At 40.0% G+C, this 26,774-nt stretch overlaps 2 protein-coding genes across 7 annotated transcripts in view; one reads left to right on the top strand and one right to left on the bottom strand.

Annotated features, from left to right (window-relative positions):
* The first annotated feature begins 95 nt into the window (after positions 1 to 95).
* Positions 96 to 7,513, top strand: cox15 (cytochrome c oxidase assembly factor COX15). The gene is made up of 9 exons (XM_088350621.1): positions 96 to 258; positions 2,923 to 3,113; positions 3,198 to 3,320; positions 3,996 to 4,182; positions 4,260 to 4,427; positions 4,501 to 4,582; positions 5,517 to 5,671; positions 5,747 to 5,860; positions 5,916 to 7,513. The coding sequence occupies exons 1-9, from the start codon at positions 184 to 186 to the stop codon at positions 6,045 to 6,047; spliced, it is 1,227 nt and encodes a 408-aa protein (XP_088206747.1). The 5' UTR covers positions 96 to 183; the 3' UTR covers positions 6,048 to 7,513.
* Position 7,514: 1 nt separating this feature from the next.
* LOC148354250 (A-type potassium channel modulatory protein KCNIP2-like) overlaps positions 7,515 to 26,774 on the bottom strand; it is a 170,444-nt gene continuing 151,184 nt past the window's right edge. For 4 of the 6 annotated variants that reach the window (XM_088350627.1, XM_088350626.1, XM_088350624.1 and 1 more), the window contains 7 exons: positions 20,192 to 20,316; positions 20,045 to 20,114; positions 18,760 to 18,830; positions 18,581 to 18,688; positions 15,109 to 15,213; positions 14,965 to 15,027; positions 7,515 to 12,973 (listed from right to left, as the gene is read on the bottom strand). In XM_088350627.1, the coding sequence (XP_088206753.1) occupies positions 12,926 to 12,973; positions 14,965 to 15,027; positions 15,109 to 15,213; positions 18,581 to 18,688; positions 18,760 to 18,830; positions 20,045 to 20,114; positions 20,192 to 20,316 (590 nt within the window). In that variant the 3' untranslated portion in view covers positions 7,515 to 12,925. Of the gene's footprint in view, positions 12,974 to 14,964; positions 15,028 to 15,108; positions 15,214 to 18,580; positions 18,689 to 18,759; positions 18,831 to 20,044; positions 20,115 to 20,191; positions 20,317 to 23,914; positions 24,018 to 26,774 lie in introns of all 6 variants that reach the window. The other 2 variants (XM_088350623.1, XM_088350622.1) reach the window with 1 other exon arrangement.

Raw genomic sequence — 26,774 nt, 5'->3', positions numbered from 1 at the left:
CTGGGTTGAATCAAAATAATTTAAGTGAAGAAAACCGTGTTCGTCGAGCGTTTTGTGACGTCACAAGTTCAGAGTTGAAAGTTCAAAGAGGCATTTTTGCAACACGCTCGTTTCGATGGTGTCATAACAACATCCGGCTGCGGCTTTTCACATTCGACTCTTGAAGAAATCAACACAGACATCATGTTTCTAGCTTCTATAAGAACGACGTTATTTAATGGCTGCAAAAGAACCGGGGGAGGAATTCGACACAGCAACGTGAGTATGATGAACTAGCTAATTGCTAGGTTTGTTAGCCACTACGTGTAAACAAGGTCAAGGCTTAATTACGATCGAATAATTAAATTACAGTTGAACTTGATTGTGTTACATGAACTCATTTTTTCCATTAAGAATAATGGTTAACCTATTCATTATTATTTTTTTTTAAGAAAACTCGTATTTAACCAGCAAATTAGTCATTAAAAAGGTCCATATAATACTGATATATAAGACGATTGTTTGGTGGGATCCCTTGACCACGAGGGTCATAGGGACACCATTTACTATGATATGTCTTGGGCAAGTGCAGCCTGGTGGCGCTCATCCCCCTCGAGGCCAACATATGTATATCTTTTTTATAAACACTTGGTACGATTTAAAGTTGTAGGATACAGTTTAGGCACCCCTGATCGTTTAAGATTTTCCTTTTTAAGTCAGGTTAATTGACCGATCAAAATTTTCCCTAGGTATGAATGACCGCGCGAATTGTCTGTCCCTGTGTGCCCTGCAACTGGCTGGCAACCAGTTCAGGGTGTCCACTGCCCGGAGATGGCTGGGATGGGCTCCAGCACCCCCGCGACCCCACTGAGGATAAGCGGTACAGATAATGGATGGATGGATGGAAGTCGCCTCACAGCAGACTAACACAGATCTATTTGAGAAGTGTAATGAAGCTTATAGGATTTACAGAAAGTGTGCAATAATTATTTAAACAAAAGAAGGCAGGTGCATACATTTGGGCACCTCACAGGCATATGACATCAATATTTAGTAGATTCCCCTTTGCAGATCTGAACAACCAATGATTTATAAGGGAACATCTTGAAAATGATCAGAGGTCCCTAGACTTTTTCATACGACCGTATGAACACCTTCAGAGGGACGTCTTTTGCTCCTATTTTTAATTATTTTCTATCTTATTTTAATTTTATTGTCTAGTAATGGTAAATGATCTGCATTTATATAGCGCTTTAAGTCAATGAAGACCTCCCAAAGCGCTTTACAATGTGTTTCACACTTACCCATTCACACACACACTCACACACCACTCTGGGAGTCAGCCATGCAAGGCGCTTACCTGCTTATTGGGAGCATTAGGGATTCAGTGTCTTGCCCAAGGACACTTCGACATACAACAAGGAGGAGCCGGGAATCGAACCTGCGACCTCTTGATCCCAAGACGAGCGCTCTACCTGGTCATCCTGGGAGGGGGGTCACCTCATGTGCTGTCCCTTCTCAAGGTTTCTTCATCTTCCTCATGCTGAGGTTTTTGAGTTTGTCCTTGTCCTCATGGAGGTTTTAGATCAGGGGATGGTGTAATAGATAGATAGATAGATAGATAGATACTTTATTCATCCCCGAAGGGAAATTCACTTTTCCAGCAGCATCCCTAAGCTGAGAATAATGTAGTCTGTAGTTTGCAATAATCTGTGGTCTGTGCATTCCTTTGAGACTCCTTGTGATTAAGGGCTATTCAATAAACTTGACTTGATAACCTTCTTTGCTTTACGCATTGTGAGTGCCCTTGTTCATCTTGGGATCTTACACCAGTACTAGTATGTTTCATTCTGCTCTCTGTAGTACTCCAGAATGATTAAAATACACTTATTTACTTTTAGGCACTTTATGAACCGTTCTGCCAGTCCTCACTCCAGTCTTGTGCGTGCGTCTTCTTAACTCTTCTGGATATAACTTTATTGGTCGAGGGGTGAGATGGGCAAGGTCCGAAGCGTTAATAAGCTGAGGCACCAATTAGGGCTGACACAGCGATCAATAAAATCGACTAATCAAAGTCTTAGCAACCAAATACCTCATCAAATTGTTGTGTTGCCCGATTTATGAGCTACTGAGAGCGTTTAACCAATTGCAACTTCTTAAGTTAAAAGTTCTAGTACAACTTAGGTAAGGCAGAGGGCGCCATTAGACACTTTTAAAGAAGATGTCTATTTAAAAAAACACTCGTTTGAACATTGCATTATTACAAAGCAAATTGGCATTTAACAGTCACTTCAAAGTTAACACATTTTCAAGGAACAGAAAGTGCTGCATAAATATAGTAAAAAATAAATAAATGCACTGGTAAAATATATAAAGTGAACAAATCAAAATAACGATGACTTGTTGATCTCAACACAAGGGGCAGATTCTTGAGAATAATTTAAATCCTTTGCACATCGGGAATTTTTGTCCTTATTAAATATTTAACCCCAAAACACAAATTTGTTTTTTGTTCTAAAAGTGGGTTTACATTTGTGATATTTTTGGGCGGATAAAATGTTTGCTACTCATAAACTTTATTTATTAATGTATTAATATTATGTTTGGATAAGGTGGTAGGTAAACAGAATGTTAATGTTTACAAGTGTATAGTTTACATTTGTATGTATTTGTGCTTGTTATTTTTTCAAAGACCTAGATTTTTTTTACTGTTTTATATGACAAAATATTCTGTTGTTTCGTGCACATTTTTTCTATCCGTCCAAGACTTCAATATTTGAATATAGGAGGAAATTAAACATGTGATTTAAAAAAGGATTCTGATTCATCAATTACTCAAAAATAAATAATTGTCAGATTCATCGATCATTAAGATAATCCTTAGTTGCAGCCCTAACACCAATGTATTCACAAATAAACCCATGTGTCATTGTACTTGGAAAGGGTGTACAGTTACGACAGTGGCTGACGAGAAGGGGCCACAGCACCATCACAGCCGAAGCAGGAGCGTCTTCATCCTCTCCATCGGCAGCGATCAGCATCCCCAATGCAGCCACAAACCGGATTGTAGGTCGCTGGTTAATTGGCTGCAGTGGTCTTGTCGTTGGTGCTGTTGTCCTTGGTGGCGTCACACGGTAAAAAACAAAACAGCAACAACCATGGGCATACCTGTAAGGTTTTTGTGCTATGACTATTAATTGACTTGTTTTCTCATTCAGACTAACCGAATCTGGCCTGTCCATGGTCGACTGGCATCTAGTCAGAGAGATGAAACCACCACAGTCGCAAGAAGAATGGGAGGCAGAGTTTTCCAAATATCAGCAGTTTCCGGAATTTAAGATGTAAGATTGTATTTTTTTGTTCTTTGACGTGCTTCTTAATTGTGGTGTCCGTCAGTTCAAAATATTCTAATTGCTGACGCCATCTTCTGGCTGAAATAATCATTGCAGCGTCTTCCAGCTGCTAATGTGTCACATGCACGTACGTGTCTCTCTTCTACGCACTCTGAATAAACTTTTTTCATCTTTTGGGGGGTTTGGGTTGGCATTTGGGCTGGATTCGAAACATTCTTTCTCTTACCTACACAATTTTCATCCTACAATTAAAGACAACAACCCGCACACGCGTGAAATCACTCTATGACCTACAGAAAATATTTTATTTTTCACCTTTTTAGATAAACCTAAAACTACGCACCACCCCTTTAAAGAGTCATTTAAATTGAGATGAGTGAGGTATGTTGCCTGATCTGCTGCTGTTGTTTCAGACTAGGTAGAGAGCAACCAATGATTTTCTGGGCTGTGTTGATAACCTTATGTAAGGTTTTCCTGTTTATTGCTCTGGGAATGTATTTGGCTGTCATACTATATTTTAAGTTTTATTCCTAGCTTTTAAACATAGAATATTAAAAAGAAATACGGTTATGCTTCCAGCAACGTGAAGTGGGTGTCTGTGGAAAATCTACGTGATTGATAAAAAGTAGATTGTTCCGCCACATTAACTTTTTCTTCTTGCAGACTGAACGACAACATGACTCTCCCGGAGTTTAAGTTCATCTTCTACATGGAGTGGGGTCATCGCATGTGGGGCAGGCTAGTTGGACTAGCTTACATTCTCCCAACTGTTTACTTCTGGAGGAAAGGCTACTTCACTCGCTCCATGAAGGGGAAGGTGCTTGGGCTTTGTGGGTTTGTCTTCTTTCAGGTGAGTTACACGTCACACAATCAAATCCCATTAAAGGGAATTTTGCAGAAATGATCAGAGCATGTTTTTCTTTTCAGGGCTTGCTAGGCTGGTACATGGTCAAAAGTGGTCTGGAGGAGAAACCAGAGTCACATGACGTCCCGCGGGTTAGTCAGTATCGACTAAGCGCCCATCTCGGTTCTGCCTTACTACTTTACTGTGCCAGTTTGTGGACTGGCCTTACACTACTGCTGCCTGCACACAAGGTAGATACATCCACAACTCCACATTCATTTATTTAGTTATAACCATATTTATTGGTCTTTTTTTTCCCAAAAGTTTGCAGAAACTAAACGCCTTATGCAGATCCGAAGGTTTGCCAAGGGAACAGGGGGACTTGTCTTCCTCACGGCTCTTTCAGGTTTGCATAGGAATATAGTAGACCCCCAGAATACGACATTATCTGTTATAGGGTTGGGATCGCAAAGTGGAGTTGCTGTATAGCGGGTGATAGAAACATATGGTAATTTGTACGTTCTGAATCTCAGGTACCTAAATTGAAAAAATAGGACAAAGTAAGTACAACTTAGTTCCAATATAAATGCAAATGGTTAAATAACATTATAAATATACATGTAAAGAAAAAATGCAATTGAATTCACCTACTTGAACTGGTCAAGCGGTGTAGCAGGTGGGTGTTTGTGGGTTAGCGGATTAAAAATGAAAAACTTGAACCTTCCACTTGCAAGGATTGTCATGCTCTAAGATTATTTCCTTAATTTAATTGCCTCCTTGTCGATTGGTTAAGGACATGCAATCTAGTGTGCATAGCAATAAGTATGCCAACTTTGTATTTCTTGATAATATAATAATTTCTACGGTTATCATCTTTTTTCACTTCTTTGTTTAGCATCATGTCAAGCCTTGTACCCCTAGCTAATACAGTGCAGTATTGCATCCCTAACTTGCTACGTCTTTGCTAAGCAAAAGGGATTCTGAACTGAATGAGGAGAAAGGCATTGTGGGAGGTAGTTCAGCCAACAGCATATCTGTATTTTCATAGTGCCGTGACGCAAACCAAGAGCAGACCATGATTTGCTACAGTGACCAATAGCGCTAACACTTCAAAGTTTGAATTTTAGGGGTTTTGGGCAAAATAATTTGTTGATGTCATATAGTAGAAAAAATGCTGTAAAGAGGGGCCATAAAACATCTTATTCCACACCGTAAAGTGAAAATGTTGTAAGGCAGGGACACTGTATTTTGGAGGTGTACTATATTATATTGAGACAATGACGTTTTTTTAAAAATCTAAAAATAAATGGAAACAAAACTAAATATAATGTTGTTTGCAGGCGCTTTTGTTGCTGGCTTAGATGCCGGCTTGGTGTACAACTCCTTCCCGAAGATGGGAGAACGCTGGATCCCTGATGACCTGCTGGCTTTCTCCCCAACTCTCAAGAACTTCTTTGAGAACCCCACGACAGTGCAGTTTGACCACAGGATCTTGGTATGCCACGGCACTCAAATCAAATAGTTCCGTGTCCTTATTACTTAATGAAAGATCAACGTCCTTTTCCGGCAGGCAATCTCTTCTTTGACAGCAATCACGGGGCTGTATCTGTTCTCCAGGAGGACGTTTTTGCCCAGGAGAGCTAGGCTAGCGATTACCCTCCTTGCAGCAATGGCATACGGACAGGTAGGCTCACACATCTAAGTACCATGACATCTCACAAAGTTGCATTTGTGCTCAGGTCGCATTGGGCATCAGCACTCTCTTGCTGTACGTACCGACCCCGTTGGCAGCGACTCACCAGTCCGGATCCGTGGCTCTTCTCTCCCTGGCTATTTGGGTTCTGGCTGAGCTTCGTAGGATCCCTAAATAATGATGGACAGACACATGCTGGAGAGATAAATCACAATTTTCTCTTGGAATGAGTTACCCGAGCAAAGAAATAAAACGGAACCTCAATGCACACAATCTGCACTTATTTTTCCAAGTGTGTGGAAAGTTTGTATCTAAACCATTGAAACGTATTTGCTCAAATAGTGGATGTCAATTTTCATTTGTCAGAAGAGTCACCCAAGTACAAAGGACTCTAAACTATGCAGTTTTCTTTTACTTCCACAAACTTAGATATTATTTCAGATAAGCAATTTTGTTGACTATAGATTTTGAAGTCTTCTTTGTTGTAAATCCATTAATGTTTGTTATTGGGGAGGGGGAACAACAGTTTAACAAGAATTGGCATTCCTGTACTGTATATTCTGACATGACTATGATTTTCCGGGTCAAGGGTATACAGACGCTGCCTTACTTACAAACAGGATAGGTTCCGGATGATCGTTCGTAAGCTAAATTAGTTCGTAAGTTGCTTCAGTGCTATATTTTGCATGGAATGTATATTTAAGGTTTATATAATTATGTTTAAGGCTTGTATATGTAACCTGTATTGTTTTGTACTAAAAAAAATTAACATTCCATAAAAAAATATGCTCTATAAAGATAACTAAGTAAATTTTACTTGCTTTTACTTTTAACTCACTTTTGGAAGATGAGCTTTAGCAGTTAGGCAACTTCCTTCTCCGTGGTAGAAAGGGGCCGAAAAAAAAGCAATCCAACCATTTTCTCAACCGCATCATGCTTTCTTATTTCACTTGTAATTTCAAAAGAAACGGCTCTCCTCTTCTTTACGCTTTTCACCAACCATATTGAATGGATGCACGAGATATTAAACAATAAAAATGTCACCGTTCCTAGTACGCTGGAGATACACTATAGTTCGTTTACTCACAAACTAGGAAGAGGAAGTGGATTTCTTTTTCTGGGTGGATGCTGGGAGTCCTCTCACAGCGCCACCACTCGCCGGTGGCGACGGAAAGAACCACTACAGTAATGTCCCGTACTCGGAAAAAGGTGCACACAATACAAAATCTAACTTACAGCAATGTCCAGATATTTTTTGACATCCCGAAAAAAAAGTTCGTATCTACCGTTTCCGCAAGTCGAATGTTCGTAAGTAGGGGAGCGTCTGTACACATATTTATGACAAATAAAATAACAAACGAAGCCGCTATTTGAGAAAATGCATAGCATTAGGTATCACATCCACACAAATTCACATTTGCGATTCGAACTGTTGACTGAATTCCTCACATGCTTATTGCAATATTTATTACCATCACTTGTCAAAAAATTTGCAGAGAAAAATGTGCTCTTCAAAGTTTTTACTGTATAAAAAATGTGTATTTAAATTGTGGACTCTTAACTTGATGACAAAGTGATGATGTATAACAAGTTTTGCTTTATTCCCCGTATTATTCTCAATAAATGTACAGTCTGAAAACAAGAGTTTGCATAGTAACTGTGAATTTATTGTCTGTACAAAATATACATATTTAGAATAACTAGAGCCGCGCTAACAAAAGTAGGTACAACAGACTAGTAGATTATTCTAGACAGAAGTACATGCTAGAACAGACAGCTTTGACTTGGGGGCCAATTAGAGCCCAACATTTACCAGTAGTTGGAAACATATTAAGGTTGAGGATTTTAATTAAATTGGTGATCTTTTACACAGGAGAGTGATCATTATTGCTGGTTCTATCCGTACGTTTACAAGCCTTTATTGTGCATGTTGTAGATTTTTGGTGAATGATTAAAACAAGTGTGAGAAAAAAAAAAATCACAGTAGATTCCATTCTTTTCTCGTCTCTGACTGGTCCTTGCCAATTACCATCGAGGACTTCTCGTACAGATGAAGGAGAAATACGTCTCTTGTGAATTTTGTCTTTGGTGTAACAGGAAAATTGGGGCAAGATGAGGGAGATCTTAAAAAAGGATTCCTAATTCTGCGGTTTTCAAAGTGGAGGATAATGTATTTCATCTAATTTGCCTTTTGTGTCTAAAAACCATACAGTGGAACCATTTTCATTGGTCCCATATGGTAAATCAAATTAACTATAAACAGTATACATTTGACATTAATGCAATGGCTAAAAACATAGTTTAATGTTTGAGATGAAACAAAAAGTGGGACTTCTTGCCAGAATTCAACGTATTCTACAGTGACAAAACGGTCTTGTTCCATTACATTTCAATATTTCAGAGGAAATATATGTCTTTGTTTTTTTGTAGTATTTGACTTGGAAGGTTCCATTCTTTTTATCTTAGTTTTTTTTCCACCCTGAAACTGTTCCTCACATTTTGAAAACCCGCTGTGACCAAGTACAAGATGTGAATTTTGAAGAGCCCCAGTACACCATAAGGTGTCAGTTTCAATTTTTTTGGGGTTCATGGGCAGTTTAACTTTAGCGGAATTGCCCGTACGAATAGCCTAAATGAATTCCATCAAAAAAGAGATTCCGTTCCTTTTAGGTCATATTATCCAACTGGTAATATTAACCTTCAACTATTAGCATTGTGCCTTATACACTCTATTGACACCAACCCTTTTGTTTTTCTCTTTCATTTCTTTTACACACGATACAGCGAATTTGTCTGAACCCAATGTTGTTTGTCTTTGTTTCCATGTTTAAATGGCAAATGGATTGCATTTTTATAGCGTTTTTTCAAGTCATTGAAGACCTTCCACAGCGCTTTACAATGTACTTCACACTTAAACGTTTGCACTCTTTTCATTCCTTCTACTTTGGTAATTCTTACCAAATGTCATGAACTGTAGTAATCAGATGATAACTCATTTTGTTAACTTTTACTTCTTTTAACTAGACTGTTGAAACTAAAATTGATGGCCAATCACTGGTGGCCTCTAGTGGCAATTTTAGCAAGTGCTTCAAATAAAGGATAATTCTCCATTCATTCATTCATTCATTCATTCATTCATTATCTGCAGCGCTTATCCACAATATGGTCGCGGGTGCTGGAGCCCATTCCAGCTTTCTTTGGGCAGTGGGCAGGGGACACCCTGAACTGGTTGCCAGCCAGTCGCAGGGCACACAGAGACAGAGAACTTACTCGCTCATTCACATCTAGGGAGAATTTGGATTCAGCCAATTAATCTGACATTTATATTTTTGGAATGTGGGAGGAAACCGGAGTGCCCGGAGGAAACCTACGCAAACATGGAGAGAACATGTAAACTCCACACAGGAGGTTCGATCTCATGACTTCAGAAATGTGCCGCCGTGCTGCCTGATAATTCTCCAATGAAAGCCAAACTCCTTACACTTGCTAATGTTGCTATTACTAACCCCAGCAGCATTTTGGGGGGGTTGCCTTTCCTTTGACTTACTTTCGGACCCAGCGGACTCATTTTGTTTATTTTAAATTGATTAGGGGTTTTATCGAGGGTACAAACTATTATGTAGTTGAGGTATAGGGAGAAATTGGGCAGAGAAAATAAACTTGTTTCCTTTCTGCTTCTTTTTGTTCAAAGCAATTAGTGTTTTGTTTCTTTTTTCATTACAATTAATCCTGTAAATCATTATTTGCCATGCCTGCTAAATACCTGTCAACCTCCACGGCTCCATGCCCGTACAAACTGTCGTAATTTCCCGTACAAAATACAAAATAATCATACACCATTTTCTTTTCCGGATTGATGCATGATGGGAAATCCCCAGGCGGCAGACGCTTGCGATTGACAAATTTGCCTTTTTCCATACAGATTTCCTTGTACGTCGTACTTGTCACAAAATGCATAAGAAACATACTTTGTACGGCTAAACCGTACAGGTTGACAGGTATGCTGCTAGAAGAAAACGAGCAGCCAGTAGGTTCTCACTTTCGGTAATGACTGTGATAAACATTGTCTTCTTTTTTGCTCCCTCTCATTTATTTCAATCAATAAAATTCTTGTGTTTTTTAATGGAAACAAATTTTGAAATAAACTATTCAAATCAATCTTGATTTTTCATGTCTGCTTGGAAAGATTACAAGGAGCTACTACATTGACCCACTTCCAATTAGCTCTGCTGTTTTAGCATAGAAGAATAGCATACCACACTAATACTATGTTTTTGGTGGGTTTTAAAAGGCTCTTCTATGAAGACATGACTCATCTGATCACAAATTCACAAACATAACCTTCTGTCTATGAAAACTTTCCCATAAATGTTTGATTAAAGGCTAAGACCACTGTGGTAGTCTATCAACTATGGCATGTGATTGTTAGAAGACATGTGCAGCTAACGCTTAATGCACACTGCATTTGGAATGGATGCCGTCTAGACACCAAACAAAGAGAAAGCAGTATTGTCTGTGTCTATGCACATTGCCTCCAGGACAGATGCTGTCTGTTGCAACTCCACTGTGAATCTCCAGAATTCTTTTATTTCTTCCAGACTCCGCATACGGACTTTTAGGAAGCTAAAGAAATTACACGAGTCAGGTAGGAAGTCAAATAGAGAGTTATACACAAAATAATGCTGTTTGCGAAAGAAGCCAGCCACATGGCTTTGCATCAATCAGACATTTGTAACATAAAAAAACAAACCCCAACAAACTAAACTTGTAAGGATGACACGATTTTAAACTAAAAATGAATTTACCCCTGACAGATGAGACAAATTCCAGAAAATAAATATCCACAAAGTGAATCTGTGAACAAGTAGAACGCTATTGACTACAAGTAGCATGGGCCTTTTGTTTTTTTCTAAACAGGATTAAACCATTCAGGCAGGGGGAAATATGTAACCGGCAAAAAACCTTCCATACAAAAATACTTTAGGACTCTCGCATAAATAATTCTACTAGTTCTTCCCTATTTGTAGGGTTTCCAAAAGATTTGAAATTATGTTTGAAATACTTATTACGCATAAATATACTTGCATAGAAGTTGAATTTAGAACTATAGAATAAAATACTGAAATCATATACTGTATGCGCATATTTAGGTGAGCGTCTACAGTACCAACTGTATGCAGAGCGTGGCTTTTAGAGGAACAACAAACCACAGGGAAACCAATGTAGAGGTAAGCTCGGGCTTAAAAAATTCAGCCCGACCCGACCCAAGTCACAGGTATATAAACCCGAACCGGCCCAAACGCGACTGATTAACTTGATTTGATAAACGAGTCCGAAATTAACCCGAAGCTTTAATTTGCCGGTAGAGTAACAAAGAAGCATTATTCCGGGCGTGTGTACTTCTGCGTCGAATTGTGAGTGTGCACTGCAAGTGCAGCGCCTAAATGAACGGTTTTGGCGCCAAAGTGCGCGTCTCGGCAATTTGCAGCGGACGAAAGTGAAACTGAGCAAAATGGCATCAAAAAGAAAATCAAATCCTGCAGATTACTAGCTGCAAACACTGAAATACTTAGCCAAAAAGCAGAAAGAAAGTTGGTATAGCATGTAAGCTATTGGCAAGAAGCAGAAATGACGTCTGACGTAAGGGAGGTGGAGGGAGGACACCACGCGTCTTTTACCCCAACACCGAGGAGGAAAATTTATTGGGATTTCGTGATTTTTGAGTTAAACTGATAGTTTAGTCAGAGTTTTCTTTATCTAAATAATAACTTCAGTAAAAGTAAGTGCATTCTGTGTAGATCCTCCACGAAGGGGAAAAAAATAAAAAGGGGGTCTGGTTAGGGCCCGGGCCCAAGATTTTACCTCCAAACCAATGGGACAAACGTGATCACGTGACCACAGATTTTAGGGTAAAAGTGTGCGGAGTTTGTATCATTCATGTCAAATTATGCCAGAGAAAAAAGAAAATGTATTTCCTGACTTTTAGCTAAAATTGATAAAGGCCATTAAATAAAAAATCAACATGGAAGCATCAAGAAAGTTTGGTGTAGATGAAACCAATGTCGACCCAGTGAAAATTGATACCTCACTGAAATTACATCTATTTTAAAGCAGTTTTATAGAATGGGCTTATGTGCCATGTAGGCTTATAAGCGTAAGTCTTTTTGTTGAACACTAGTATGGGGGACTAGTTTGTGGCTGGTTTTCTTACCTTTTGAATAGCCCAGGGGAAAATAAACAAAATTGAGGTAAATGAGCCTTCACAAATAGTTTCGCCTAGTTTCCTTTTGTTGGGTTTCCAATACTTGTAAAATGTTGTTTGAAAGAAATCGGGTCTTTGATTGATGTTTGTGCAATCGCTCTGTGATTTAGTGCCGTCCCCCTCCCAATGCATATTTCTAAACACGCACCGCAGACAGAACAAATACAGTGCGCATGATTTTCTTGCAGATTACGTGCCGCATCCATTTCGGACGCAGTGTGCATTAGGCGTTAGAAAGAACTAGTTTGGAAGGCAGGATCCCATGAATGAAAAGGGTGTTGTTCCCAGATGAAAACCCCCTCCCCCCTTCTCCCTCTCCCATTTTAGGCAAGATGGAGTAGTCGCGGTCATTCCTGTTTGACATGCATTCTGCAAAAAGGGGTGAGGCACCTGCAAATGACCGTAAAACAGGATTTTGGAGAGTCAGTAAATAACATCGTTTATAAGCGTCATGCCATACTAAAATCAGCTCCGATGGAGTTTGAGCTCTTCTGTTGTCGAGACGCCTGGAGGAATGTCAGTTGGAGCTTGTTTTAGTACCGTTTCCACGGCGGGTCCGCATGCACCAAGTCACTGATGATGTTCTTTGGGGGCAGGGTTTGGTTTTGTGCGGGTGTTTTGAGAGCCCGCTGCTTGCCTCTTGATCCCGTGGTATTCTACAATTCTTAATGAAGAGTGGACCTCCACGGTTTCTTCATGGGAGGAGCTACCACACCCAAGAACACTCACACAAACACACACACACGCTCATGTATTCCATTCTTCAGATCTGGGACCGGCACCCTTCTTGGTCCTCAGATGACATTGTCAAACAACTGCATGGACTGCATGATATTTTCATCCTAAGGACGGAAAACATTTTCTTTATTACATCTGGGATTCCTAGAAATCTACAGTAGACCCCCGGGATACGACATTAATATGTTCTAAAGTGGGACAGCAAAGTGAACCTGGTATGGTAATGAGCTTCGAACCTCTGACAACCTAAATAAAAATAATGAAACAACAAAATAGTAGATAGTAAGTTCTACCTATGTATAATATACCTGTGTATGATTAAATAACATTCTAATCAAATATGGTTGGTTCTTTGGATCCCTAACCCAGGGTTCTCCGACCTTTTTCAAGCTTAGAGCTACATTTTGTTACTAAATTGCGCAAAAGGCGCTCAGTTTGATCTAAAATAGCAACTTAGCTAAATGGCTAACTAAAAAACTGAAAAGGTTGCTCAAAAGATAAACAGGTACAGATCTAAAAGAGAGCCAGAAAGCTAGCTAAAAGTGTAAAGCTATAGAAAGCTAAAACCAAAGCTAGATGGCCAGCTAGACAGGAGACCAAAATTTAGCTTGATAACTAGCAAAAAATATATAAAATGTTACCTGGATAGTATGCTAAATAGCTAAAAAGATAGGAAGATAGCTAGCTACAAAGCTAAAAAGGTAGCCCGATAGCTAGCAAAAAAAATCCACAATTTGGTCTCATTCGCTTTATAAAAAACATAAATTGGAATTTAGTTTGAGTCAAGTCATGTTTATTGTTGTTTTTCCTGTCAAAAAGATGAATAAATAAATGTTTAATGCACAAAAAATGTCTCATTCTACTATCTCAATTAAGTGTTTGAAAACAATTATCAATACTTGAGTAGATTTTTTGGGGTCTATGAAGCCCATGAACTGGAGTTTATTTCATTGAATTTCTAAAATAACAACTCGCCTTGTTGTTATGCTGTTATTACTAAGTTAATTATTAAAAATAAGCTTAAATAGACTAAGTCAACCAATAAAAAAAATATCTTACAAGAAAATCGCATCAGCACAGGTGAGGTATTTTCAGGACAGGGGCACTTCAACTGTCATTAGGGGGCACCACGTTGGAGACCCCTGCCTTAACCACTAGGGTTATGACCCTATGGGGGGACCATTTCCTGTGGTTTGTCTTGTGCAAATATAGCAAGAAGTCGCCTATATATCAATAAGAAAAGATCAAATTCTATTTATCTCTGGTGTGATGTAACTTGAGACAGTACAGTATAGTTATTGGGTGGATAAAAATGAAAACTGACTCCACTTCTTCAAATGCCTCATTATTAATAATCGGCCCGATCCTCAACTGGCTACGGCTATGTAATTTAGCAAGGGTAACATGCATGTGTATTCATCGCATTGCTTGATAATTGCAAGCTTTGTTTCCACGGTTATCATGTTTTTGCTTAGCATCACTGCAAGCCTTGTGACCCACAGCGAATAATTTGGTATGAAAAACAGTATTGTATCACTGAGCCGCATAGTCTTTACAAAGTACACAATATTATATACATGCCGACATTGTGACATTATAAAGGGATATATGTTATCATCCATCTTTAAAATTGGAAGAGGCAACCTTTTCCCGAACGGAAATCGTTCGAGGAGTAATTCACGCACTAAGTCTCAGGTCAAGAACTATATTAATTTAAAAAATATGTAGCTGTTTTAATGGAAGAAAAGCGGTAGTCTAATGCATAAAACCGCAGTGGTGGTGAGTAAGGATTCTGGACTGAATGAAGAGAGAAACGCATAATGGGAAGTAGCTAATAGTATAACGGCATTTTCATCATGCCGTGACTCAAACGAATACCAGACCAGCATTTGTTCTGAAAAATTAATACCAGACAGGTGTCTTAGAGACTACTTCGGCACAAACACTGCAAAGTTTACAATTTTTGGACATGCAACATTATTTGTCCTTGATGATGTATAGTGGGTAAAATGCTGTGACGAAAGGCCTAAAAAAACGTTATTCCACACTGTCAAGTGAAAACGTATCCCAAGGGTCTACAGTATTCATGTTTTACCTTTTTACATGATTCGATAAATTCTTCTATTGTTACCACTCCGTCTTTATTTCGGTCCATTTTCTGAAAGGGGAAAAAAATGAGACAATTTAATCACGACAAGTATGAATTCCCAGACACTATTATTGTCTTTTTTTTTTTGACCTGGAAAAAATTCTCTACATGCTCTCTGGGGGCATCATCCTGCATAGTGGGATACGTGTACTTCCCCATCATGTCGTAGATAGACTTCATGATGTCCAGCATCTCCTGCACAGAGAAATAGAGATGGAGATAACTCATACTGTAAAGCTTCAAAAACCATCTATCCATATTCGGCACCGCTTGTCATCAGTAGGGTCACGGGTGTGTGTGAGCCCATCCCAGGTGTCCTTGGGCAGTGGGCAGGGGACACCCTGAACTGTTTGCCAGCCAATCGCAGGGCACACAGGGACAGATAACTCACTCGCTCATTCACATCTAGGGACAATTTTGATTCGGCCAATCAACCTGACATGCATGTTTTTGGAATGTGGGAGGAAACCGGAGTGCCCGGAGGAAACCCACACAGGCACGGGGAGAACATGCAAACTCCACTCAGGAAGGTTTGATCCCATGACCTCAGAGCTGTGCTACGGACACACTAATGTCTCAACCGCCATGCTGCGCTGCAAAAAACATTATTCTATTATTTGAATAATTTGTCAATTACGTTGTCGATTACCCTCACTCGTGAACAAGACCCCAAGATACTTGAACTCCTCCACTTGGGGCAAGACCTCCTCCCCGACCCGGAGGGAGCATACCACCCTTTTCCGGACTTGGAGGATTCACACTCGGCTGCGAATCGCTCCAGCGAGAGCTGAAGATCACGGCCTGAGGAAGCCAACAGCACCACGTCATCTGCAAAAAGCAGTGACGCAATGCTGAGGCAAACCGGACTCCATCCCCGCCAAGGCTGCGCCTAGAAATTCTGTCCATAAAACTTATGAACAGAATCGGTGACAAAGGGCAGCCCTGGCGGAGCCCAACCCTCACCGGGAACGAATCCGACTTAGTGCCGGCAATGCGGACCAGACTCTGGCACCGGGCATACAGGGAACGCACAGCCCGGGTAAGACTGTGCGGTACCCCATACTCCCGAAGCACCCCCCACAGGGCCTCCCGAGGAACACGGTCGAATGCCTTCTCCAAGTCCACAAAACACATGTAGACCGGACAGGCAAACTCCCATGCACCCTCAAAGATCCTGAAGAGTGTATAGAGCTGGTCCAGTGTTCCACGGCCAGGACGAAAACCACACTGTTCCTCCTGAATCCGAGATTCGACTTCCTGGCGGACCTTCCTCTCCAGTACCCCTGAATAGACCTTACCAGGGAGGCTGAGAAGTGTGATTCCCCTGTAGTTGGAACACACTCTCCGGTCATGGTCATGAACTTTGGGTCATGACCGAAAGAACTCGATCCCGGATACAAGCGGCTGAAATGAGTTTCCTCCGCAGGGTGGCTGGGTTCTCCCTTAGAGATAAGGTGAGAAGCTCAGTCATCCGGGAGGGACTCGGTGTAGAGCCACTGCTCCTCCGCGTTGAGAGGAGCCAGTTGAGGTGGCTCGGGCATCTAATAAGGATGCCTCCTGGACGCCTCCCTCGGGAGGTGTTCCGGGCATGTCCCACCGGCAAGAGGCCCCGGGGGCGGCCCAGGACACGTTGGAGAGACTATGTCTCTCGGCTGGCTTGGGAACGCCTCGGGGTCCCGTCGAATGAGCTGGCTGGGGATAGGGACGTCTGGGCTTCCCTTTTAACGCTGCTGCCCCCGCGACCCGACCTCGGATAAGCGGAAGACAATGGATGGATGGATGGATGGACGTTGTCGATTACTAGATGAATTGTAAAACAAAAAATCTTTAATTGGTATCCCTCATTTAGTATAAAATGATTAATTGCGGTTTTGGTTCATATCATCATGGGTAATGGGCAAAAACACAATTTGAACCGGTCAATTAACCTGACATGCATGTTTTTGGAATGTGGGAGAAAACCGGCGTGCCCGGAGGAAACCCACGCAAGCAGGGGGCGAACATGCAAACCCTTCTCAGGAAGTTTTGATCCATGACTTCAGAGCTGTGCCGCGGACACACTAACCACTCAACCACCGTGCTGCGCTACAAAATTCAATATTTTATCCATCCATCCATCCATTGTTTGCACCGCTTATCAGAGGGACAGACAACTCACTTGCTCATTCACATCTTGGGACAATTTGGATTCGGCCAATTAATCTGACATTTATGTTTTTGGAATGTGGGACGAAACCGGAGTGCCCAGAGGAAACCCACGCAGGCACGGGGAGAACATGCAAACTCCACTCAGGAAGGTTTGATCCCATGACCTCTGAACTGTGCCGCGGACACACTAACCACTCAACCGCCAAGCTGCGCTGAAAAAAAACATTGTATTATTTGAATATTTTTTTGATTACATTGTCGATTACTAGATGAATTGTAGAACTAAAAATGTTTTAATTCGTATCTTTCGTTGAGTATAAAATGATTAGTTGTTAGTTTTGGTTCATACCATCTTGAAAATGGAAATGGGCAAAAATGTTGATGGCAATTTTTCAAAATAAAGAAAATTACCTTATCAGGTCAAAATTATAAACCTCCAAAATAATAACTTTGGATTTGACCTCCAAGATAGTGATGAATATGTAAGAAAACCGTGAAAAAAACCATAAATAAAATGAAAAGCATTGTTGGGGTGTCCAATAGATTTGTGAAAAAATATGAACTATATAAATAAGTTTGACAGAGGATTAGATTCTGACATCTGTGAAGAGTTTGTTTCAAATTCAACACGAAGATAAATGGTCTTTTAGTATGGATAACGCAAGAAAAAACAGAAACAAAAAAAAAATCAGTATGTCTACTGTCAAATAGATGAAATTATGCTAATGTGGAGAGTTTTTAATCCAAATAGCATCAAAGTGACAAACCGATCATACAAATAGTTAGTGATTAACATACAATTATTTGTCCATTAAATAATTAGATGTGGTATCTCGAATCAGAAACAGAAAAATACCAGAACAGTAAAAGAAAAGTTGAAATTCAAAAAGCTTTTTAAAAATTCACTAATGTAAGGCATTTTTGGCAAGACCTTCAATTGAAGGTAATACAGGTGAAAAATAATCTAGATATTAACCTAGATTTAAAAACATTTACACTCAGAACAAGTTTACTTTGATTGGCAGCGTATTCCTTTGCTGAGCAGCATAACAGCGAAATGCAGCTTCACCTTATTTACATATACATCTGTTTCCCACAATTGGATCCGAGTGTGCAGATCTTAGAGCCCTATTAGTATTTATTACAGATAAGAAGTACAATTATTATTTATTGATATTCTATATCTGATTGTTTTGGTCACAAAAAGGGAGAAGTCTATTGCTGCGCAGCGTAACAATTAAGCAAAGCTTGTTTACTTTGAATTCTGGGTTCCACAATCTGACCCAAGTGTGCAAATCACAGAACCCTATCAGGCTTTAATTTGGATTGGTAGTACAATTATTATTATTTTTTATTCTAAACCTCTTTGGAGAACTGAAAGACTAAATCATTGAAAATAAATACACAAACTTACGTCTTTGGTGATGCAGCCATCCTTGTTCAGGTCGTAGAGGTTGAAGGCCCAGTTTAAGCGGTCGTTAACGGTCCCTCTCAGGATGATAGACAGACCGAATACAAAGTCCTGACATGGAAAGAATTCAATTAGTATTGATCCTACTCGGCTGCCTTATTGATAAAGGATAAAATAATCACCTCGAAGCTTACTGAACCGTTCTTGTCGGTGTCGAAGGCTTCAAACAGGAAGTGTGCGTACGTACTTGAATCTGTCAAGGTGCAAATTAGGGTCACACTGTGTAAAAATTTACCACTAGAGGTCGTTGTAGCTTAGAATGTGTGTCCATCAAAGAAGACACACTGCCGAAACTCGATAGCATTATTAGGTAAAATTCAAATGCCCATTTCTATACTTGATCACTGATTAATTTAACCTGTCCCCGCTCGTTTGGTGCCAGCCGCTGCTGCTTCCTGATTGGTTCCCCGTCCTACTTAAGCTCTGTCCCATCACTCACCTGTTGTCAGTCCATCAGGGAACCTCTGTTTCAACAAGGCAAGCATTTTGACTCTGACTCCCGTCAGTCCCGTTTTTTTTCACCCGTTTTCCACCCGTCTGTTCCAGATTTCCCCGTTTGTCTCTGGCTACGATATATTTTTTGACCCCGCCCAAGTTTTGATCTCCCGTCCCGGTTTACGACTCGGTTTTTGATCCCGACCACGTTTTACTCTCCTGTCCCGGCTATCGACCTGTTTTTCCGTCTACGACACTACTACTACCCGCTCCGGAAGATCCACTTCCACATTCGGAACACGTTCCGATTCCGTGAGCGGCTTGCTTCCTGCGTCCAGCGAGCACCGGATCGCGGGCGCTGCCTTTCCTCTATATCTCAAAAAACTCGTGGTTAACGTTACGCATCTGAGTCCTAATTCCGTTCTGGTCGTTACACGGCAAGCCAAAGACTGGAGCCAATTGGCTAATATACAACATAATTCAACAAAAAAAAGTTTAAAAAAAAATGGACCAAAAACTATGTAATAACAAAATAACTGGAGAGCTGTTGTATGAGAGAGAAGGAAGCAATGGAAAAATAAGTCAAGGTTGCCGAAATCACAGGACTCATCAACAATCACATGCAGGGTTCTTACAGATAAATGCTAAAAGCACTAGCGGGACAAGCTACTTTGCTCAAAGTCATCATTTGGGCTTTCGTAGCAGTAAGATGGCGGCCAAACAAGTTAGCTTCTTTAAAGGGCATATGATATAATTAAACATTTCTAAACTTGGTATGTAATGTTAATGTGATAGTACACACGTTTCTGCCCATTATTTCAATCAATAGTGTTTTATAAAAAATGAATGTATTATTTGTACACCACTAGGGGGTGTCTGTATAATACACATTAGGGCTTTAAGACCAGCAATGAGCTCACTGTACAATAATCTTGTTGAAAGTGGGGCGTCACTTTATGTTTTGTGCCTCACCTCCCTGGGGAAAAAACTGGGAGTAAATGTTCTTGAAGTTCTCCTCGTTCACCACGCCGCTAGGACACTCCTGATAAAGTTAAATGTCAATGAAACAAAGTGTAAGTGTGAAGCGGAACATATTCGGATTTGGATTTGTCTTCGTACGTTTTTGAAGCCCCTGTAGAGAACCTGCAACTCCTTCTTGGTGAACTTGGTCTGTTCCTGCAACTTGTCCATGCTTTCCGGCCGGTGGCACACGGTGGAGAGTTCAAAGTCATCTTCCACGCTGTCTGTGAGACACACATACAGTTGGATTTTCTATTCTTGTTGAGACATGACAGTGACATAATGCATTTCTTAACTCTAAGTCCGGCTAAAATTAATCTGATTGAAATGGTTGGGTTTGTCATTTCATTTTCAAATTACAGACGCTGACCTACTTAAGAACGAGATTTGAATTTGTTCGTAAGTTGATTCAGTGCTATATTTTGTATGAAATGTATGTTTAAGGTTTATATAAGTATGTTTAAGGCTTGTACAATTAGTTTTGTACTATAAAATAAACATTTCAAAAAATAATATGCGCTATAAAGATAAATAAAGTTCAGTTTAACTAACTTTTTCAAGAAGTCCTCCTCTGTGGTAAAAAGTGGCCGAAAAAAAGCATTCCGACCATTTTTTTCAACCGCATCAAGCTTTCTTATTCCACTTTCGCTTCAAAAGAAACGGCTCACCTCTTCTTCACAATTTACACCAACCATATTAAATGGATGCACGAGATTATCAGTTCAAGTTCTTAGCGTGGTAGCGAAACAGTACATGTCGTTATGTTTACACGAACCAGGAAGTAGAAGCCGAATTTCTTCTTTGGGGTGGATGCTGGGTGACTTCTCACAGCGCCAAGCAGCAGAGAAGCACTACAGTACTGTCCTCTACTAAGATAAAATTTAACTTACGTGTCATGATTACCGATTAGTATCACCTGTGCCTGCTCATTTGGCGCCAGCCGCTGCGGGCTACCTGATTGGTTCCCTGTCCTTTTTTAAGCCCAGTCCTGTCACTCTCCAGTTGTCAGTCCGTCAGCGAACCTTTTCTAAAATCGTTTCTAAAAGGCAAATACTTTGACTCTGACTCCCGTCGGTCCCGCTTTTTGCACCCGTTTCCTATCCGTCCGTTCCTTATTTTCCATGTTTGTCTCCGGCTACAACCTGTTTTTGATCCCGACCACGTTTTCCCTCTCCCAACCCGGCTTACGACCCATTTTTGAACCCGGCCACGTTTCGCTCTCCTGTCCCAGCTATCGACCTGTTTTTTTCCGTCCTAAACGCCACGGTCTCCCGCTCCGGAAGATTCACTTCCGCATTCGGACTTGTTCCGGTTCTGTGTGCGGCTTGCTTTCCGCGTCCAGCGAGCACCGGATCGCGGGCGCTGCCTTTCCCTTCTATCTCAATAAACTTGTGAGTAAACGTTACGCGATTGGATTTACCCTTTGTGCTAGTCGTGACATTACGGTAATATCCAGATATTTTTCGACATCTTGAAAAACATGTTCGTATGTACCGTTGTTAGTAACTCGAGTGATCGTAAGTAGAGGAGCGTCTGTACTTCTGCAAGTATGCACATTTGAATTGTCGAAGTACCCCATCCGGGATGATTTTTTCTCAGTTGGTGCTGCAAAGAACTGTGGACTTGTACAAAAATGAATGATAGACGCTCACCCTAACTTTCTCCACAGGTGTATTGGTTGATGTTTTTGTTTTACTTTCTGTCCCCCCACACAATTGTTTCCATTCATTTACAGAGTAAGTCCAACATTCTGAAGAGCCTAGTATGAGCACACTCAGCAATGGAGCCAAGACCAAGGCTACTTCATAGATTTCAGTGAGAGACATAAATAAAATCATCCCCAATTTAAAGTCAATGGTGAAACGAAGTCTTTTTACATAATGACGTCGCTTTTGCTTCGGCTTTGTATTTGAAATACTAGCAAATGCCAATTATACGGGGTTGTTTCTAGTCATGTAAACAATTCATTCGTATTTGATCAAGAAAAATTTGAATCCTGATCCGAGTCAGACTATTTCCTATGTCAGTGATGCTTAAAATCCCCAAAATAGTCCAAAAGTGATAACAAATATGATTACACACACAAAAACAAAGGATAGGATTGGCAGTAAAGGGTACATCTCATGCCAAGTTGAAACTTTGGGACAGCAGGATGATAACCACTAAAAACGGAGCAATTGCGAAGGGCAATTCCAGAACAAATAAAATCCGAGACACTCCAACCAGCAGATATACCCCATTTTATTCCCATTCTATGTCAGAGCTCGACCTCTAGAAGCTATTACCTTTATGACCCATTCAAATATACAATAAAATTCTGTCAATGCACATAAATTTCTCCACCCCTCTCTGAAACACACATTGATGTACACATAAGGAGGTTTCTAAGTTCGAGCACTCTACAATTATTTAAGCAATAAAATAAAATAAAAGAATGTTCCGATTCACACTGAAGTGCTTAATAACACTAACAGAGTGCTAACCAAAACAGCAGCATCTGGTGAAGCCCAAGTCGCATGATGGATTGGAAGTGTGGAGATTTTAATCATGTAACTGAAAATAGGGGTGAAATGAAGGTCTAATACAGACTACATACACAATACATTTGCATTTTCTTTCTCACAAGTACATGATGATTTATGTTCACTATTGTACTGATCTTTAGCACGTTTAGGTACTTTTAAGTAACTCTTAGTTGATTCAACTTTGTAGCAGAAGATTATACTACGTAAGATTATGCGGTCCCTTCTCAAGGTTTCTTCATTTTCCTCATGTTGAGGTTTTTGAGTTTTTCCTTGCCCTCACGTTGGTTCCAGATCAGGGGATGATGTAATAATAGTCTGAAAAATAGTCTGTGTAATAACCTGTGCAGCCCTTTGAGACTCTTTGTGATTAAGGGCTATACAAATAAAAATGACTTGACTTGACTTGACTTTGTTTGTACTAGAATACAGGAGATTAAGTTGAAAGCTCTTTATCTAATCAAGGAGGCAAATACAAGACATTTTGTTTTTATCCTATGTGTTTTTGTTCATATTTTTGCATTTTTTTTATTTAAAACGAGAAAAGAGATACATGGATAATAAGGAGATCAAACTAAGTGTAAAACCAAACAAGAATACAATATATTTTAAGTAAACTAAAAAAATGAATCCATTCGTGGGGGATAAATTGTTTACAGTCATTTTATAATCAACTAGGTCAAACTACTGTTTATCTGCAAGGATAACCTTTACACAAGGTCCACAAGGGAGGACTTAATTTTAAGAAGTTCAAAGGGATGCATTAAAATAAGCAAAGGCGTTTTTTTTCTTCAAAAAGAAAATCCACACAGAACTGTAAAGATGAACAATTAGCCAATGAACAGTGTCAATTAAACACAACAAATGAATTAAAATCAGATTGTCAGACATGCCGGGTCACGACTTGGTAAGACTGAACATGGCAGGAAACAATGTGCATGTTTAAAGGAATAGCAGTAACATCATCTAGTTGTCTCTCAAAGGCACAGCATGTTTAAGAACAGGGAAATCCACAGAGTAGGCAGAAATCGTAAAGTTAAATATTTTATTAAAAAAAATACATAAAACACAACAAAATCATATAGGTTGACAGGTATAAGTTGAATTTTAATTTTAGGGAAATAATGGCCTCAAAAATACGTGTTCTGTGTGTCAGGCATCCGTAAACCCGAGATGCTTTTCAGGTGGTTTGTTTGGGCCATTGTTGCCATAAAGTGTCAGCGGCGGCTCGGCGCTAATCCCCAAAAGAGGGCAAGACACACAAAATCAAGTCAAAGACGTGTATAGAGTGAAGGAGGACTTGCTTTGACTGATTGAGGGGGCGGCCGAGGGCGTGCAGCACGGCAGCAGCTTGAGGAATCGCTGCTTTATGCTTTTTTTGTTTTGGCTGTTGGAAGGATTGCCTGTAATCACCAACCATAGCACAAATGTTAGAAAATGCTGCTTCTGTACAGTGCATGCGCCTGAAATAAAATAGAAAATACACGCTCATACACAGACGCCGTGGTACATATATCATGCCAGAGACAACGTGAAAACACATTGACATGCTCTATGATTGCCTGCTGACCGGGCATGAAAATGAAATTCATGTAAATCAAGATAAAGCGATCCCACAACCGCTTAATACGATTTTTTTTTTGAGTGATAGCTGCAGTGCCATTTGAAGCGACTCCAAATCCAACTCTGAATCACACTGAATCACACATACGATACTGTAATTTCTTGTTTATCGCGGTTCATGGGGACCTTACCCCCCAAGATATGAGAAAACCCGCTAAGTATCCCCTCGTGCAAAAATGGTCGATCAGGGATAATGGATCGCGGCCCCGTGGGCCCTGTTCATTTTAGGCAGAAGAAAAGGAAAGAAGCGCTGCTACATTAAACACAAAAACTTTCCCTGCCTCTGCTCTCAGCTTTAGTCAACTAAAGTATAATGGATCGTACGCTGTTACTCCTAGGCGGGGGAGAGAAAAAGAAAAAGAGCCACCACGCACATCACAATTTGCTTGGGGATGATGGTTCACAGCCCAAACTGTGCAGTTCATTTTATTCGGGCCACAATGGCAAATTTAGGCATAGAAAAATGGGAAAAAACAACTCTACTGGCCCCTGCTCTCAGCAATAGTCAACCGGGGATAATGGACTTTTGCGATGACTGAGTATTTAATTTTAGGCTGGACCGACTGGCACAAGTCCCGAAGAAGTGGCAGATGCCGGTCCTCACTCACAAAAATATAAGATTGGGGATAAGTGATTGTGGCAGCACAAGTGCAGTTCATTTTAGGCAAAAATACAGTGGCAAAAGAGATCTGCTAGGCCCTACAAAAACTCGCTCTGCCAGTCTCTGCTCGCAGCAATAAGCAATCGAAGATAATGGATCGCGACCAAACGAGTGTCAATCACTTGGACAGAAAACATTTATGTTCCTGGTTAGAATATATTTTGATTTTCTTTAGAAGCAGCACAACTCAAATGTTGACAACATGGTGGCTGCAAGCCCACAGAGTCCATGTTTTTTTCCCAACATAGTTTATATGTGCCCCACCATGCCTTTTCATAGTTATTCGGTTGAGTGAATATGTGTATGGGTGTGGTGAATAGGATTTTGGAGGCAAGTGGTCGTTAATGATGAATGTTTTGATGACACAGCACTTCGGATTGTCTTTTTAATATATATAACCTGGAAATAAATGATAAGTTGAATTTACTCAATTTTATTTAATCAACTAGTTGCACACAGTAGAATAATCTGGAGCCATTTCATTTTTTAAGTAGACTATAAATCTTAAAGATTAAAACTGCAACAATGATTCCAATCTTAGATGAATTTGTTGGTTATTTTGGTGATTAATGGAGTAAACAGACTAACCAAAATGTTGTTTATTCTAAATCCACTTTTCTAATGCATTGCTGTAGAAAACAATTTATTCATAGTTTAGCGATTTGTCAAGTATCGTGTCAGAAAAATGCAAAATTTATGATTTTCGCTTAAAAAAAAAAACAAAAGAAAACGCCCGCAGTCAAACTGAAAACATGCAACTCCGAATCATTAGGTTTAATGGTGCTTAAACAACTGTCAATAATGGAGGCATTCTTTAATTTTTCTGCACATGAATTAAGTAATGACATAATTTATTTACTTTACTGTGAAGTCCCTTCTCAAGGTTTCTTTATTTTCCTTATGTTGAGGTTTTTTGAGTTTTTCCTTGCCCTCATGTAGGTCTTAGATCAGGGGATGGTGTGATAATAGTCTGTAGTTTGTGCAGCCCTTTGAGACTGATTAAGAGCTATACAAATAAACATGTAAACTACAGTACAATAGAAATTTGACAACATGCTAATTTCAAATCAAAGAGGCCATTTAAAAAGTTGATACAACTGTCATCATTAAAGTCTCTTTAAATGTTACATTACGAAAGGTGCCTTGGATTGCACACCATTTTACCTTACGTAATCTTTTTTAAGTCATATTAGCATTAGTTTGTGTTTTACTATCACAAAAATATCAAACAAGATCCCATTGCTCAGTGCTCAAGGAAGAACTCCGTTTCAAAAAAGGTCAGTGACCCCTACCTCATAATAATCAACGACATGGTCATGATTGCGCTCATAGAGACTATAATTGCCTCTCAATTTGATTAAGATTATTTTTTTGATATATTAAATAAAAATATTTAAATATTTTAAATATTTTATTTTTATGGTCACTGGATCCCATCTTCAACATCATGCTTGCTAGCTTACGTTGCTAACTTTACCTGTCAACCACTCAAGCTATCTCTTGCTATATTTTCTTGTTAGGCTAATTTTTTCAAGCTAACTAACTCTTTTTCAGTCACACACAGGGAAAAAAACAGAAGTTCAGCTCTCTCTACAGGTGTCAAACAGGCAGCCCGCAGGCCAGATTGGGCCCGCTAAGGGATTGAATCCGGCCCGCGAGACAACACTCAGAGAAGCGCAAGAAAAAAACAAGCTGCAGGTTGAAATATGTCTACTTGTTGATGCGTAAGAAAGGTGCCTCAAACAAAGACACTGTACTTGTATTTCTTTCTCTCTCTCTCTTTCCCAACCCTTTTCTCCCACTCTCTGTCTCTGTATCTTTCACTCTCTGTGTCTCTTTTTCTCTTCCTTTGTTCCTCTTTGTCTCTTTCTCTCTG

This window comes from Urocampus carinirostris, chromosome 13, assembly GCF_059441175.1.
Source record: "Urocampus carinirostris isolate Australia breed hairy pipefish chromosome 13, RoL_Ucar_1.0, whole genome shotgun sequence".
Taxonomy (NCBI): domain Eukaryota; kingdom Metazoa; phylum Chordata; class Actinopteri; order Syngnathiformes; family Syngnathidae; genus Urocampus; species Urocampus carinirostris.
The sequence above is the reverse complement of the archived record's forward strand: the minus strand, read 5'-3'. Positions and strand labels throughout refer to the sequence as shown.

What these genes read in the sequence shown, in the direction of transcription:
- cox15 (XM_088350621.1), top strand. Translation starts at nt 184, where the DNA reads ATGTTTCTAGCTTCTATAAGAACGACGTTATTTAATGGCTGCAAAAGA. An exon ending in CTTCCTCACGGCTCTTTCAG is followed by an intron (nt 4,583 to 5,516) that starts GTTTGCATAGGA and finishes TGTTGTTTGCAG; the next exon opens with GCGCTTTTGTTGCTGGCTTA. An exon ending in AGTTTGACCACAGGATCTTG is followed by an intron (nt 5,672 to 5,746) that starts GTATGCCACGGC and finishes CTTTTCCGGCAG; the next exon opens with GCAATCTCTTCTTTGACAGC.